The sequence below is a fragment of the Magnolia sinica genome, chromosome 15 (assembly GCF_029962835.1).
Source record: "Magnolia sinica isolate HGM2019 chromosome 15, MsV1, whole genome shotgun sequence".
Classification (NCBI taxonomy): Eukaryota; Viridiplantae; Streptophyta; class Magnoliopsida; order Magnoliales; family Magnoliaceae; genus Magnolia; species Magnolia sinica.
Window position 1 is genome coordinate 28,284,165 of NC_080587.1, and position 17,059 is coordinate 28,301,223.

The following is a 17,059-nucleotide window of genomic DNA, read 5'->3' on the forward strand; positions in this document are numbered from 1 at the left end:
ATTTCAGGGGGGAGAAACTATCGTTGCTTCCAAAACGAAAGAGGGTCGGAGGCAAGATGTATATAAGAAGGTTAAAATGAATGTAATAGGATGGACCTCTTGCACCTCAGATTTCGGCCAAAATGATTGGCCGTTCCTAGTCAGGTTGTAACTGTTCTTGTATTATTTGAGTTTTTGTTCTCCCAAGTCCTATGAATAAAATGTCAACTTCCAAAAAAATAATGAAATTGCCAACATGTTACCTAAAGAGCGCGTGGTAAGAACTGGCAGATATTAGAAATTTATCTGGTTTATTTTTTCAGATGTTAAGCAGAACTATTGTAATTCATCAATAAGTAACAATTGAAAAAAGTAAAAACCAAGATCATCGATGTCAATGTAGCTGACAATAACAAATATGCTCCTAACAGGCATACAAATCAAGAATCCAGAACTTACCAAAAGGATGGCGCCAGTTTTGAAAGAACCAAGAGAGAGCATTTCTATTCCCTTCAAAACAAAATTGACTAATTTTGTTAAATATTTTTTTTTGCACTAAATTTACCACATAAGTAGGTGACAAATATCAAAAAGTATAAACTTCCTAGACCACCACAATCAATCGAGAAACTAAAGAGACACGTGCAGATATCTTTGGGCATAAGATATTATTCTTTTCTTTTCTTTTCTTTTTCTTTTTTTTTTGAGAGAGAGAGAGAGCTTTTGACAGATATCTCTTGCATTAAGATATAAACTTCCTAGAGGACCACATAAGATGTTACTTTTAACACAAGACATAATAAAGAAAAGACAGACAAAACGTAACACCGGTCAGCACGAAAAATGAATATTACAATTGCAGCTTTTTTTTTTGAGCAAGCACATACAAACCTGAATGCAGAATGCGAGCCCCAGTATATTGTTTGCCAGCCAATGCTTCTGTGAAGCATACCATGCACAGAAAAAAGTTCCTGGAATTGCCGCAACAATCTGAGATTTTGTGAACTCTAGCTCCACAGCTGTGTCAGAGAGGTATAAAGATAATGCAAGAACAATGATCCACATATAGGTACACAAACAGGTCAACTAAACCAGATAATAAGGAATAAAAAATGAAAGACCTTCTAACATGCGGGTCCATCTATAGCAGTGAAAGAAAAATCCATCAGCAACCCTCAAGAAAATCCTAGTTGCCAGGCACTCATACAGAACAGAAAAAGTATGTCAAGGTAGGGGTGGCAATGGGTCGTGCTAGGGCCAGGCATCATCCTCAAGAATTCGCCCTGGTTCCAGCCCTGACCCTAATTGGCCCAAAGGGGCCTTGGCCCTTGCCCTACACGACTGGGCCAGGCCAGAACGGGGTTGGCCCTATTAGGAAAAGAGTAAATGATTAAAGGTTTGAAATGAGTCCAAATTTAATTTAAAAAAATTGGGACATCTCCTCCATCCATGAGGAGTCCCATCATATAAATGGTTTCGACCACAGAAACAAGATCCGGGTCCAAAAGTGCTTTTAAACTACGTATGTACATTGAAGGTAACTGCTCACAAGTGTCTATATATCAGCCATTCCTTTCGCACAAGATTGGCGTACTTAATGATTGGACCATGGCATTCATCATTGGCCTTGGCCCTGCCTAGCTCAGACACCAAGTCAAGATTTCGAGCCCAGGCCCAACCCTCAGGCAAAGTTTAGGGCCCTAAGCACTGGACCTACAAGGCCAGGCTACCCAGAGCATTCCACCCCTACCTCAAAGTGAAAAAAGAAAGTTTTCGATATGGTATATGTGTAGATATGTGTGTGTGTGTGTGTGTGTGTGTATATATATAAAGGAAAATAATCCTATAATCTCAATAACATGATATGACCATGGTATCCAGTTGTTGTAGGGCCTATGTGGTGCATGTATGACATCCAACTTGTCCGATAGGTTACCCCCAACATGATGGCACCCAGCGTAAAAATAGGACAATTCAATTATTAGGTAGGCAACACCATAGAGAACAATGTGCAACCACCCAAAATCCTCCAAATTCAAGAGGTGGGACCCAAGTGGTATGTGTTAGTAGAGGTGGGCATCGAGTCGAGTCGGACCGAGTTAGGACCAACTCAACTCGATCCGGTTTTGCCAACTCCCTGACCCGAACTCGATCTGACTCAAGACCAAGTCCAACAGGCCTGACTCGATCCGAACCAATTCTTGGTTGGGTTGATCCGAACCGAGTCCGACTCAGTCAGAGAAACCGAGTCGTATCGAGTTGGGTACGATTTGGATCGGGTCTTTTTAAAATAATAATAATAATAATAATCAAAAAATATGAAAAAATTCAAAAAAAATGTAAAATAATAATAACAAATAAATACCTGAAAATTCGAGCTTGAGAATGGGCTGGGTGGCCGAACCAGTGTTGTTGTGTGGACAAGTGGAGGAGAAAGAGGAGGAACTCGAAGCCGGATGGGTGCTACTGTGTGGACGAGTGGAGGGGAGAGAGAGAGAGAGAGAGAGAGAGAGGAGCTCGAAGCCAAACGGGTGCCGAAGTAGGGGACATCGAGATCGGGTTGGGTGCGGCGGCTGGCTGCTAGGGTTAGGATAGAGAGGGGAATGGGCTATATATATATATATATATATATATATATATATATATATATATATATATATATATATATATATATAGAGAGAGAGAGAGAGAGAGAGAGAGAGTGCCCAATTCCGATCCGAGTCGGGTTTCGGATTGGATCGGATCGGATTACTACGTAACCCGAACTCGACTCGATTGGGATTCAGATCAGGGTGGGTCTACTTGATCCGAACCCGACCCTGGCATTCGGTTCGGATCAAGTCGGACGAGTCAGATCCACTGGATCGAGTCGGATACTGCCCAGCTCTATGTTAGCATCCAATTTGCCCCACCATTATGAGGGGACGCCCCAAAATTAGGTTAATCCAATCAATAGGTGGGCCCACCACTTGAATTTTGAGGCTTTTGTGGGGTTCTACACTGTTTTCTATGGTGTGGCCCCCCCTGATGGTCAGATTATAGTTGCACTAAGTGCGCAATGAAGCAGCAATAGACTCGAGTGTAGGAGCAGGGAAGCGTCTAATTCAAAATGTTAGCAAGTGTTAAATTAGAGTCTTAGGTGTACGTGCTAAGCACTATATTTGAGTGTGAGACTGCTTATATCGAATCATCTTGTGTTGCAACATACACTTGGAAATATGGAGATAATGATGTATCTTTTTAGATTTCCTTTGATTTTAATATCGAACTTATCTTTTGTAACAAGAAGGATAATAAATAAAAACAGTATAGGAATAAAGGCCATCATGAAGTCCCCTTCTCTCTCCTTCCCACCTTTTCCTGCTCCTTTCCATCGTCTTTTCTATAGTTACATGGTATCAAAGCTATACGTGTGATCCTTCCCCATTCTCCTCTCTTCTTCTCCTCCCTCATTCCCTTGTTATCCCCTCCCTCTCCCTTTCTTCATTCCCTTGTCTTGAAGGTCCATCAGCTCTCCCTTCTCCCTTGAGATTTCTTTATATTAGTGAAAGAGAGATAAACCCATCGTCATCATAGAAGAGTCTCCTACCATATCTCCAAGTGCATGCCACAACACAGGATGAGCAGTAATAAGTACTCTCACACTCAAATATACTACATCACATGTACACCGAAGACTGTAAACGGCAAGTATAAATGGCTAGGAAGCAAGGGCAGGAGCATGAGTCTGTAGCACAATTTGAAGCAGGAGCATCACCTGGTTAGATGATTAAACGTGCAACAAAGGGTTGGATCGGCCTATTTTGGGGCATCTAAACATCATGGCAGGGTGCACCAGTTGAACAGGTTGGTTGTCATACAGGTAACATGTGGTACCACAACAACTCCATACATGGTAGCTTACCAAGCAGTATTTTATCTTTCCTTCATAGGTCTACATCCAGTAGGATCCAAGGGATCCGACAAGAGGCTATGGCAGCAGTTTCTATTTGAATATCAGGGTTGTTGAGATGCAAGTTCTCTGTTTTTTATACTTTACAAATTATAACTTTATATTTAATTTAACTTCCTAACTTTATGCATTATAGCTTAGTCTTGTCAGCCTTAAAATTATATCAAAACATAATGTTTTTCATATTTCTAATACAAATTGATTGAAATTTTTGGGTACTCCATACTCTTTCCCCAAGGCCATGTGTACTTGTGCGTAAGGTACATGGACCAAAAAGAACATCCCATTTTGGTTACCTTGTTAGTAACAACCACAAAGGTATCTGTTTCAACCATACATACTAAAGGTACCAGGTGTGAAGGATCAAACATGGGGGCCTGATAACTACGAACAAGACCAAAACTAGCACAAGTGTTACTCTTGAAACTCTACATGCTTAAAACTATTATAGGTGACATCCAACCAATGTTCAAAATATTGCTGATATTATTTGTATTGCACCTCAGCGATACAGATGTCGGAGGCAATAACACAGTTTACAAGTTATTGCCGATATAATTGATAATATCACCAATATCTCGATAATATCAACGATACCAGCAATATTGCATTATTCCTAAAAATTAGTGCATTAAATCACATTCATTAATTAAATATTTTTTCCTACAGCACATAGTTTGGAAACCTATACAATGAAAACCTATTATGTGAATCTTTAAAAAAAAAAAAAAAACAATTGTGTATGGTTTCTTGTACTATTTGAGTCCTAAGTGTGTAATAAGGCAGACATGCATAGCTACACTATTATCGTAGAATGAAACTTACAAATATTGCTATGAAACATTGGGAGGAACGATTGAACAACATTAAGACATGAGACAACTGTATCAGAAAATCAATTTGATTGATACCAAGAAGGTCAACCATTAAAGCTATTTCCCTACTTTGCAGTTGATGGAGAAATATAGGGAATGGAGGAAGGATCTCCACGTGGTCTTTGACCTCGAAAAAGCAATAGAACAGGGTCACTCGACATGGTCATTGACCTAGAAAAAGTATTAGAATAGGGTCTTTCGAGAATAAATCCAGTAGTTCTTAGGGAAGGAAGGAGTCTCAAGTGGGTATATTGACATGATTAAGAATATGTATGAGTGAGTGGTAACAAATGTGAGGACCAATGTTGTCAAATCGCATATGCCATCGCATTTTAATTTTTTTGAAAAATAAAAATCGAAAAAATAAAAATCGAAAAAAATTCTTAAAAAATAGGAAAAAGTTGCATAATTAGTACACATGATTGGATTGGGTTATTTTACTTAGTTCATTGTACTTTGAGTATTTTCAATAAGTTATATATTTAATTACTTATATTATATTTATATAAATTTTAACCAAACAATCAACAGGCTACATTAAGAGAGAATTAATTATTAAAAACTTCAAACATATAAATTTTATTGCTAAATGGATAACTTGAAACTATTCATAAGTTACAACTTACAAAATATAAAAAAATAAACATACTTGAAATAGTTGTAGAGAGATTAGAGTAAGAGAGAACGAGTGAGAGATTTAGAGCTTTGGAGTAAAGAATAGTGAAAATGGAGGGGATATGAATCCCTATTTATAGACAAAAGTGCACCAAACTAAATAAAAAATAAGTTGATAGTTGGGAAATATGCAATCGCATATGCAGTATGCGATCGCATACTCGCATATGCGATCACATATTCGTCACATATTAAAGTATGCCATGGCGTATGCGATCTGATCCAAAATATGCGCATATGCAATCGCATTTGGCAACAATGGTGAGGACCACTAGTGAAGAGGTAAGTGAATGTCCAATTACTATAGGCTTACACTAGGAGTTAGCACCGAGCCCATATCATTTTGCATTTGATTATGGACAAGTTAACAGGGCATTCACCGGAAGAGTTCCCATGGTATATTTTGTTTGCAGATTGACATAGTTTTAACAAGACAAGGGAGAGGATAAACACAAAGCTACAAATATGGAGGGATGCTTTAAATCTAAAGGTTTTAAAATTAGTTGAAATGCAATTTTAGTAACATTGGAGTGGAAACAAGAAATTAGTTAAGATTGCTGACGAAGAAGTGCATGTAGGAAAAGATAATATTCCAAGAAAAACATCAAAATTTTAAAAATCTACTAAGAAATTCCCAAGCCAAGAAATCATTGACAATGAGATTTGTCACTATGTCAAGAAGCACCCAAAAATGACCATTTATGATATCTTGAGTCAATAATTCATGAGAGCTGAGAGATTTGGGTGAAGAAGTGGAGGTGTGCCTCTAGAATTTTATGTGATCACCACATACCAATTAAACCAAGGGTGAAATTTTATAGGATAGTTAAAAGACCATCTGTGCTTTATGGGACAGAATGCCAGGTAGTTAAGTAACAACATGTTCATAGATAGCATAGGTTAAATAAGGATGCCAAGATGGAAGAGTGGCTAGATGAGGAGGGATAGAATTAGAAATGAACGTATTCGAGGGAACTTAGGAGCAGCACCAAAAGGTATTAAGATGAGGAAAGTAGCAAGATGGTTTGGGCATGCAGAACCGACCAAAAACTGTAGCAGTTAGGAATGAGTTGGTTCAAGTTGAAGGCTCTAAAAGGGCATGGGGCCGAAAGGGACATGGGTGGAGGTAGTAAGAAAAGACTTGATGACCTGTTGTTTGACTAAGGATATGGCCCTTGATAGAGTGGAATGGCAGAACCGGAGTCATGTAGCAACCCCAATTGGTTGGGATCAATGTTTGAAGTATCGGTATTGCGACAAGCTTCCCTAGCTGGGGATACAGAAACAATATCGATATCACCTATAATATCGCAGATTTCTGGAAATGCGGGGAAACTTGGGAAAATGATGTAATTTTCCAATGAAACTTCAGGAGATGCTAAAATACACATATTTGCATATTTATGAATCAAAAAATTGTAAAAAGAATGCATACATAATAATTAATAAGTTCCCATTTAATGCGGCCTAAAAGTATGTGTAGTCATAAGAAATTAATCCAATAATAACACAACAATAACTTCAATCTCATTAAACCAATTAACAAGTAAACAAACATGTATAATGCATTCATACATTATAGATCCCTACATAAATAAGCATATAAACATAATATACATGCATGATGATCCATCCATCCATCCATCCAACCACCCAACCATCCATCAATCCAATCCAACCATCCAAACATTCCATCCATCCCATCTATCCATCCAACCATCCATCCATCCATCCCATCCAAACATCCCATCTATCCATCCAACCATCCCATCCATCCAAACATTTTTTAATTAACAGATTTTTGGTGATATCGATACATCGGTGATATTATCAAAATATCGCCAATACACTAGCAATGCAAGCAACACCTAGAATTTACACAGTCGAAAATATTGGCAGTACATTGGCATCTAGCGAGACAAGTGGCACCTAGAGTTTACATGGTCGAAAATATTGGTGATATCGATACATTAACGATACATAGCGATATATCGCCGATACCTGGAATTTCGGATACTACTAGTGTTATCGCTACCAATGTTATCAATATTATCGAGATACAAATAATATTGGGGATATTATTGTAATATCGGAGATACTTTGAACAATGGTTGGGATAAGTCTTAGATGGTAATGACGATGATGAGTCATGGAGGCAAGGATTTAGTTAAAATTGATAACCAGGAGATTCCCGAAGGTTTTTGCTTCATTATTTGGCTCTATAATCCAAAAGCATTGGTAGAGTCATGACAGTGTTTACAAAAGAATCAGAACTGGGTAAATTAAGTGAAGATGTGCCTTTGAAGGATTGTGTGATCCCAGCATGCCAATGAAACTAAAGGGAAAACTTCATTCATTCAGCAATTCTACATGAGCGGCAATGGACAAGTGTCACAAAGATGAGGATGTTGATATGGATCTAAGCAAGACTGATCTAAGCAAGACTGAGAAGGATGGAATCAAGGAAGACATCTGAAGTAACCTCAAAGTAGCCCCAATAGGAAACAAAATGGAGAACTGAATGAAATGGTCCGATCATGGGCAGCAAAACCACAGAAAGTCCCAGTAAGGAGGGAACTCTGGTTAGGAGTTGAAGGCCCTAAAAGCAAGATTAAGGGAAGACCAAAAGGACTTGGGTTGAGGAAGCGAGAAGGCATAGAAGGCTTGTACCCACACTGAGTATACGGCCAATGAATGACAGGCGAAACAGGAATTGTAAAGGCAGTAAAGATGACTGCCAAACAGCAAGGTATCCAGGACAAGGCTTGTTCCCTTGCTGAGGACAATGCCTGGGACTGATGCTCGTGAAACAGGAATTGTACAGATGGTAAAGATATCTTCCAAACAGCTAAGACAAAGCTATGATAATGACATAATAGGAAGGAAAAAAAAAAAAAAAAACCTTCTTCACAAACAAAAATCCAAAAGAACCAACTCTCTAAACCATTAAAGAAAGCAAAGAAAACTGAAAAACAGAAGCGTCTCCCAAACATTAATTCCCTGTTCTTCGACTGAGTGGTACACAATAACTTGTTGAAAGTCGAACAAAAACAAAGATGTGACTTTGACATAGCCAAATTTTACAAAACAGTGACATGATCCTAGAACAATCATTCCATGGGCGTGACAAAAATTTTAAGTTCCAGAGATGTTTACTTCATGGTTTGGTAAATTTACATTTAGAATGCTTACTAAAATTAATTGCTTTAATGTGTCGTAGCCCTTAATTTGGTGCATCAAGTTCATTTGTGTATTAACACTTAATACTTTTTGACTATCAGTTTATAAACACTAGCCAAATTATAAGTACAAGCCGTAATTTAGCAGAACAACATGCACACTTAGCCAGTAAAAGGATAGTCAGAAAACTCAGAACAACATCAGTGTAAACTTAAGGTTAGCGTTACATAACACTAACAGAACTCCTACAAAGTGACGCCACAATAGTTTGAGGGGTGGTAGAAATGAATGAAAGAATAGTTTTAGAAGTTAAATACATTCAACTTCCCTAGATTTTTTGTGAAAAATCCATTCACCCGAGGCTGATGGCACTATAACACTAGATCACCTAGTAAAGCTGAAAACTCAAATTAATAACAAGAAGTAACAAATGGCAGAAGAATGGCATCCATGAGCAAATAACTCATTCTATCTGCCAAGAATACAGAGAGAAGAGAAACCAAAAAACAAATATCAGTAAACCCATGGATCAGTGACAAATTGCTAGCAGAAAACATATGGAACAAAGGGCTCGCAGAAAACACATAATCCTGAGTTACTATAGACATCATGTTAGAAAATCAGTTCACAAAGTAACTGAGAGAACTGAGAGCCTTTTTTTTTTCATAAAGTAACTGTGAGAATTAAGAACCAATTGCCAGAAGAAAGCAAACCGGTACACAATGAGCAGTTGACAAAATAAAGATGCAGAGAATAGGAAGGAGCGCACATACAACGGAAATATGGAAAATGCCAGACAATGAGGTTCTCATTCCAGTGTTTTGGAAGAAAACGCCTAATCGCAGGTAACAATGTCGCGCTGAAAATCAGAGGCACATGAGAGATCACAGTTAACAATCCCAGAATTTTTAACTGAAGATGAAACTAAATATTAGTGGCAGGAAGCACATTGAGAGAACTTACGAAAGTGCAATGATCCCAAGCATAAAGAAGTAGCATGTAAGTACAGCATTAACCAAGTCTTTTGACAAAAACTTGAAGAGTAAAAACAATGAGAGAAGCATAGCACTCCCGACCAAAGGGAAGCGCATGGCATGTTCATTTGACATTGTCTCCTGCATGTATCAAACATGTTACATATGGGACAAACACAATAAATGCATACCAGTTAACCCAAAACCAAGAGAGAGACAAAAGGAATGCTAGAAATGCTTCAATGACAATGACCATACTCACTGAAGGTGGTGTTGGCTTGACAGAACGGTAGCAACCCACATACACCGTCAGGCATGCAGTCAGAATTACATTCAAATTTGGATCAACTTTAATGATAAGCGGTGCCAAAGTTAACCCTGAAAACAGAAAATGAATATGACTAACACATCCACATCCCTTGAAACTCTTCACCAACAATAAATATATTATGCATTGAGAAACATTGGCTTTGAGTCGTTACAATAAACCAAACCAAACCAAAAAATTCTGCTATCATAGCAATGTCTTATTAACAATATATCCAAGTTTCAAAACATAAGCATAGTTAACCTTTCAATTACGGGCACCATAAACAATGAACTCCAAAGGAAACTCAAAAGCAAGCTACAAAACATGTACACAAGAAACATTTACCCTTCATTGAAGGGCTAGGTTTAAAGAAGGCAAAATATGCCATGTTTATCAGCCCATCTCAGGCCACATCAGAACCAAGACACACATGCATCACATGCCTCAGACACATGCTTATATACAACATTGTCCACTTTTTTTCAGTTTTTCTCCATATTTTCAACCCTTTTCTTGATTTTAAGCTTGGAGGATGGACAGACAGAGGGTTTTTTTACCAGATCTGCCTACATTGAATATCAAAGCACAAGATGAAAGTGTGATTTGATGAAATGAAGCCCTGTGGACCATTTTGAGGAATTTTTGAAAAAGACACGAGTAAACCATCCATTTCTTTTTCTTTTCTTTTCTTTTTCCTTTCTTCTTCTTCTTTTTGTTGATTTTTCAATGTAGTGGGCCCTAATCTCCTACGGGCTTCTTCTTTCCAAAGTCGGTTGACCATCTCTTATGGGCTTGGCACGGAGGTGATATGGGTGGGAGCTCGGAAAGCTATTTGAAGGCTTCTTGTGATCGTAATTCTATGGTTTATTTAGAAAGTCCGGAATGGTCATTGTTTTCAAAACAAGGAACCTTCAGTTGAAGAGGTTATTGCTTAGTGAAAAGTGTTGTTTCAGAATAGGCCTCGTATGTAAGAGCAGCGAAGTCTACTAAACTTTCTTCTTGGTTTTTGTCTTAGTCTTGGGCTGTATTCTTTTCTCGTCTTTTGGCGGGCTTTTCTAATAAAATTTCAGTTCTCTCTCAACAAAAAATGCAATGGGCCCTAATCAACCAAATCATGTTGTTTTCAATTAGGGCCTATTGTTTGAAGCAAATGCAAAGTTCAGAGGAGGGAATGGCTTATTAAAGCTTCTTTGCAATAACAGGATGCAGGGCTGTGGGGACCTGCTTTTTAGAATAGTAGAGATCTTTTCAAAGATATTGGTATGAAAAGCCAGAGGTGGTTTTGCACTCTAGGAAGATGTCTGGTGACAATGTTGCACTATATCAGCTGTTTCCATGTTGAATTAGGTGACAACAGAAAGAAATATCATGGCTTCCCATGTGATCAATAAAAATGGCAATCATGCCATGTGGTCTGGTCGCCAATATTTAGAAGGGATGTGAGTATGACAAATAAGGAGATTGAATTTAAGCACCTTTTGCAGGGTCCAAAAGGCGCGGTCCAAGAATGGGAAACAGAGGCAAATGATGGCAGAATGTGGCAAGAAATGGGGCTTTCCTAATGAGGACATCGTGCGCGCGCACGCCGCCCACACGTGCACGCGCAGGGTCCAAAAGGCGCGGTCCAAGAATAGGAAACAAAGGCAAATGATGGCAGAATGTGGAAAGAAATGGGGCTTTCCTAATGAGGACATTGTGTGCACGCACGCCGCCCACAAGTGCATGCCCCCCCCCCCCCCCCCCCCCTAATTATGTACGTAGGAGGAGGGCTCCACCATCAATCTGGTTAGATGACGACGTCCAAGGAAGGCCTCCTAGTTAGAAGACGAAGTTTTGATTCAAAAGAATGGGCCCGATAGTCAAGAAAAGCTCATCATGGGATCTCATGATCGTGGCCCAGTAGTCGGATTGATTTTATCTTTTATGTATTGCTTATTTATGTTATTTAAAACATCATGAACGCTTTAGATTTCTTTGATTGTTTTTTATTTTAGCTTACTTCATTGCCAAGTAATAGGTTGCGCACATTGCGCAAGTTTTGGAGTATAAGGTTTCCCTATAAATAGGCACTCCTTGTAATTCTTTGGATTCATTGAAGTTTAATAAAAATTCCTACATAGTTTTTCTGCTCTGTAAGTTTCTAAGTTGTGAAAAAATTAAAGTGGGTGCAAAGCCCTCCCTTTTCGAAGGGCTAAGATTAAAGTGAGTGCGAAGCCCTCACTTTTCGAAGGGTTAACTACCATGGTGCGAAGCCATGTTTATCCCAATCCGCCCCTCCATCTTATTTCATCCATCCCACAACCATTTTTATATCAAATCCGTTTGTTTTGCAGTTGTTCATCCCTCTACAGCCAGTTTTCAGAATCTGGCCCTCAGAAGGGCTGAAACTTTAACGGAACACCGTGCCTCAAATTTGGAGGGTTTGGAGACCCCCCCGGCCGACCAAGGCCAAGAGGTACCTTTTGGGATTCGAGCCTCCACACGTGCGGCCCCTACTGCGCACCTGCACCGATGCCCCGCCCCGCTATCTGCACGCGGGATCTGTTCCAGGTTCAGGATTTCCTTCTCTTTTCCTTTTTCTTACCTAACTTCGTAACCATAATCCTAGTTTGCATTATCCATGATTTGTTTCCCCCTTTTTCTCATCCTAGGGTTCCTTGAATTGAAATTGGGGAATCCCTTGGATTAGGGGCTAATTACCATGCATGTGTGGCTGAATTCTATTTCCCTTTGAGTATCGTTTGGCTTATAATTTTATTGTTCCAGCCCTAGCCTGTGTAGGCCTGGACCCACTTAGATTCCCCTTAATTGAATGTTTGGACTTTCATATGGGATATGGAATTTGTGTAGTTGTTTCTAAGCTAATCTGATCTTAAGCCTGAATTCTTGCACATCATATTTGAACTTCATGTCCTGCATCATTTCCCCATTAAGTCATTCTATTCTTTGATGTTGAAAAACAAAGGCAGATTGAAGTAAGCTTCAAAAGCATACATGGGGCCATCCAGGGCCACCAAGGTGGTCACTTTTATCTAGCTGGTCTGTAGGGATAAAATCCTAACAATAAATCATCCAAGGAGTAGCAATATAATCATTCCTAATGTGTCTATCCTTAACCTCAGTAGCGAGGAGCCGATTGATGACCTCTTCACAAATTGCAAGTACTCTAGCCATGTGCAAAGTAGGTCCTTGGGGCTTTGGGACAAATTAGTTGATGCCAAGTAGGATTTAGGACTTCCAGGTAGAATGGGCTGTCAATGGGTACTCAGACCCACAAGTGCCTGATGGACGTAACCCGATTTTAACAAGTCCAGGTTTAATTTGACCTGTTTAGACATACAGTACCATTTTGGACCCAGTAAACAATCAGGTCTAGTCAAGTTCCACTTGGGTTCGGTCCAGTTACATTTTAACATAATATTATAAAAACAATTATGATGACAGGGTGTCCCCGCCCCTTTAAGGTGAGACTATTCCCTGCAGATGCACGCAATCACCCACCAAGCCACACATGTAAGAGAGCCCATTTACACACCACACACGTATCAAAGTGACAAACATGCAGGCAATCTCATCCATCCATCGTGTGGATCGACCATGAAAATGCCCCTATTTAACCTGGACCTAACCCAAACCCAACTTGAAATCAAGGTCCATATACCCAATGGGTACAGATGGGTACAAACCCGAACAAATCCAGCTCCAGATCCTTTTTTTTTTTTTAAGACTTGTACTCAAAGGAGCCCAACTCTGATCAGCCCAGGTACAGGTACCCAACCCATTCACGGTCCTCCTTCCAGGCATGGCACGAGCAACTAGGAAAAAGAAAAAGGTCTTGATGGCAAATTCCTAGAGGGACATGATCAATGTAGAAAGAATGCACACTGGAACATTTTGTAATGAAGAAAAAGTTGAGGTTACATTCCAAATGGATGAGTTATTAGATGGTTGTTAGGGCTTAAACCCTTTCAGGGTCAGAGTACGGACCACATTGATGTGTGTTTAAGGGGGGAGGCTTGGGCCTATGTTTGCTAAGATGATCTCTCATCGTCCTCAGACCTTTTGATTTCCTCTTTTCAATACAATTTTTTTGGGGGATAAGGACAAAAAACCCTCTTATGTGGTTTCAAGACTAACTGTCCCTTACATTATTTTTGTTCCAGCCAAAACCCCATTTTAAAAGTATCTCTTCTATGCGCGCGCCCCCCCTTCCATTGAAGGAAATGGCAAAACCACATTAGATTTTTTTCCTAATTCCAATCATACCCTTGTTGCTAGATTTTCATCACAATTCAAAAATATTTGGTGTTCACTTTCACCATTCATAAAGGCATTATTGTATTTGTATGTCAAATTAGACCGTCCAAATCGATGAACCAAATTTAGATAGCAAATAAGCCAAAAAAATGCACTGAATACGTAATTGTAAGATCTGATTTTGCCTTCAGAATTTTGACCGATCACTATTTTACCTTTACGAATGCAATTGAATTGATAGCCATCAAATGATTAGTTAAGATTGATTAATTAGTGTGACTTCAAAGAAATGCCCCATCCACAGATTGTCGTACAATTCGAATGGATTGGACAGCCATATATTAGTGATATATATGAGGTGAATGGGACACTACTGTTTTCAAAATTGTACTGAACTATCATAGGAATCTTCTTTTCTAAGAGAGACTTTGATACTAAGACAGCACAGGCATTTAGAAATTACCTTAAAATTGCATGTGGCATACACATAATTCAAAACAATCCAAATTATGGGTCTCAATCTAGATGTATTATGAACCAAAAAAATTTTAAGATTACTTAACCATGTGACTATCAGATTGGTGGACAACGATTGGACGGTTAGAAGTGAGAAGCATCCAATGATCCTATTTCAACAAACAAATGTCCATGAATCAGAGGTTGGGATTGTTTAAGAAATATAATTTTGGGGTTGTGAATTTAACTATAGTGAGTTCCTCAAAATTAATCAGTTTAGTTTTAGGTAATGCATGCCACGCATACAAATTTTAGGTGCCTGCATATCAAGCATCACGTGAAATGAGGGTATCGAATAATTTCCCCCTTTTAAATGGAAACAACTAGAGAATCCAGAGCTTCTCAGCAGGTATCTGCTAGAAAAATCCTAACGTATCACAATGCCATGCATTGGGACTTTGGCCCTTGAATTTGGGTCATCTTCTAATGATCCGAACCATTTATATGATGTGTTTTACTTTCTATAGTAAATAGAGAACAAATAAGTGCTCTCAATTGGATCATCTCATCCCTTCGGTAATTTGGCTCTCTTGCTCTAAATATAACAGTCATAACAACCCATGTATAATTGAAGGGTTGAAATATTCATTTTTATAATGGTGGGTTGAAATGTTCACTGTGAGGGTTCTTTTGGGAATCCCCCATCCAAGTGAAGTTCTATCAACTGTTTGGGCCCTTGAATAAAGCCCAAATCTAGTGGCTAGGGTCCCAATGTATCTTATTGCAAATTGCACTACGTCAGGATGTATTCTAGTAAACCTCTTGAAAGGAAACTCTTGGAGAGGAATGAAAATGCTATGTGATTTGTGTGGTCATATGAGGGCGAGACTTCGCTGCTTGGATAGAATGACTGACATCCATCCCTTCTATAAGGTGTTTGTACCAGGGCCAGAAAATCATGCACATTCAAAACTCAGATGGAACACACCAAGGGGAATAGTTGAGATGGGGACGCCCACAATTAAAATCATCCTAATTGTCTGGGGTTCACAATGGGGTATGTATGTTATCCACTATTCATTTGATCTGCCCTGCCAGGATGAAGGGATGCCCTGAAAATCAGGACTTCCAGCACTTACGTGGGCCACCTAGAGGTTTTGGGCATGATTTTACAACACCATTCTTTATGGTGTGGCCCACCTGAGTATTGAATTGGACTGATGTTAAGGATCCAGGTGAAAATGTGGTGGCAATCCTGAGGGACAAGGTTGATCTGATGCACATTTCTATTTTCTCCCACTACGCACTCAATTGACACAAGTCACACTCTTTTGTGACTACGCGCAGTCAGGTCCGTCTAAATGGAAAGGATACGATTCATATGAAGGGACGGAAAGAACAAGGGTAAAATGGTAAAGAACAAAAAAAATTTAATGAGGCTAAATTGTTATCTTTAATGGTAGGGGGTAATCAAGACCTATTTTCCAAATAGAGGTGTCTACTGGAATTAAAATATCAGCATGGTGTGGTAGGACTCTACAGCATGAGGACAGGAGGCTTTGATCATCTTCCCTTTTGCTTTGAATGGTCTCTTTTCAAGACAATTTCAGTTACCATTCAAAAAAAAAAAAGTTATTATCGATCAAAAAAAATTATCAATTGTTCCCAAATAGATAAGATGAATGTCTCTATATAACGTTCATGAATCGAAACTCCCAAAATTGAGTTGACTCGGCAACCGTCACTCTAAGTGAAAACCCCCGAATTTGTACGTGTTATGACCAAGTTGGAACAAGTCATAAAGAATCAGAGATGGTTTCAGTCCCCAAGTGAGTCAAACTCAGAGACAAAAGTTTTGCCTGCCAACTAGTAGTCCACAAATAAGGCATCGCATGAGCATCTTTGCAAGGTAGACCTCTTTTGTTAAAGTCACACGCACGCGCGCGCGCGCACACACACACACACACAAAGGACCCTCGACAACTTTAATCTGTAAAAAAAAAAAAAAGCTTCATCATTGTCATCAGTCGGCATCATCATCATCATAACCATACATCAAAAAGAAATGGCTCTTTCATATCCATCAGAATATCCTGTCATGAACATTTGGAAATTCTACCTAGAGTAGAAATCGCGAATTATTTTTCTTGCAGACTTAATAGTGAGACCAGATATTCCCCTTCAATGAAACAAAGACGACAGGCATGCATAATGTTGACCCACAATCATATCAATTTTCTTTTTCTCATTCCATTTGTACAAAAATAAACATCCAAATCCATTTCTCAAAGTGAGCAAAAGAAGCACACCTGCTAGAGCCAGATTTGCAACACGCTCACATGTCTTCATTGGTGACAATTCAGAATCAACAGCTGTAGAATAGAGTGTGGTGCACACAGAT

General features: G+C 39.0%; 1 protein-coding gene across 3 annotated transcripts in view; it reads right to left on the minus strand.

Moving 5' to 3' along the window:
* The window catches only part of LOC131227765 (signal peptide peptidase-like), a 68,976-nt gene that overhangs the window by 40,992 nt on the left and 10,925 nt on the right, over positions 1–17,059 (minus strand). For 2 of the 3 annotated variants that reach the window (XM_058223568.1, XM_058223570.1), the window contains 6 exons: positions 16,968–17,030; positions 9,898–10,013; positions 9,625–9,776; positions 9,435–9,520; positions 871–998; positions 439–489 (listed from right to left, as the gene is read on the minus strand). In XM_058223568.1, coding sequence (XP_058079551.1) covers positions 439–489; positions 871–998; positions 9,435–9,520; positions 9,625–9,776; positions 9,898–10,013; positions 16,968–17,007 — 573 coding nt within the window. In that variant the 5' untranslated portion in view covers positions 17,008–17,030. The remainder of the gene's footprint in view (positions 1–438; positions 490–870; positions 999–9,434; positions 9,521–9,624; positions 9,777–9,897; positions 10,014–16,967; positions 17,031–17,059) is intronic. The other variant, XM_058223571.1, reaches the window with a different exon arrangement.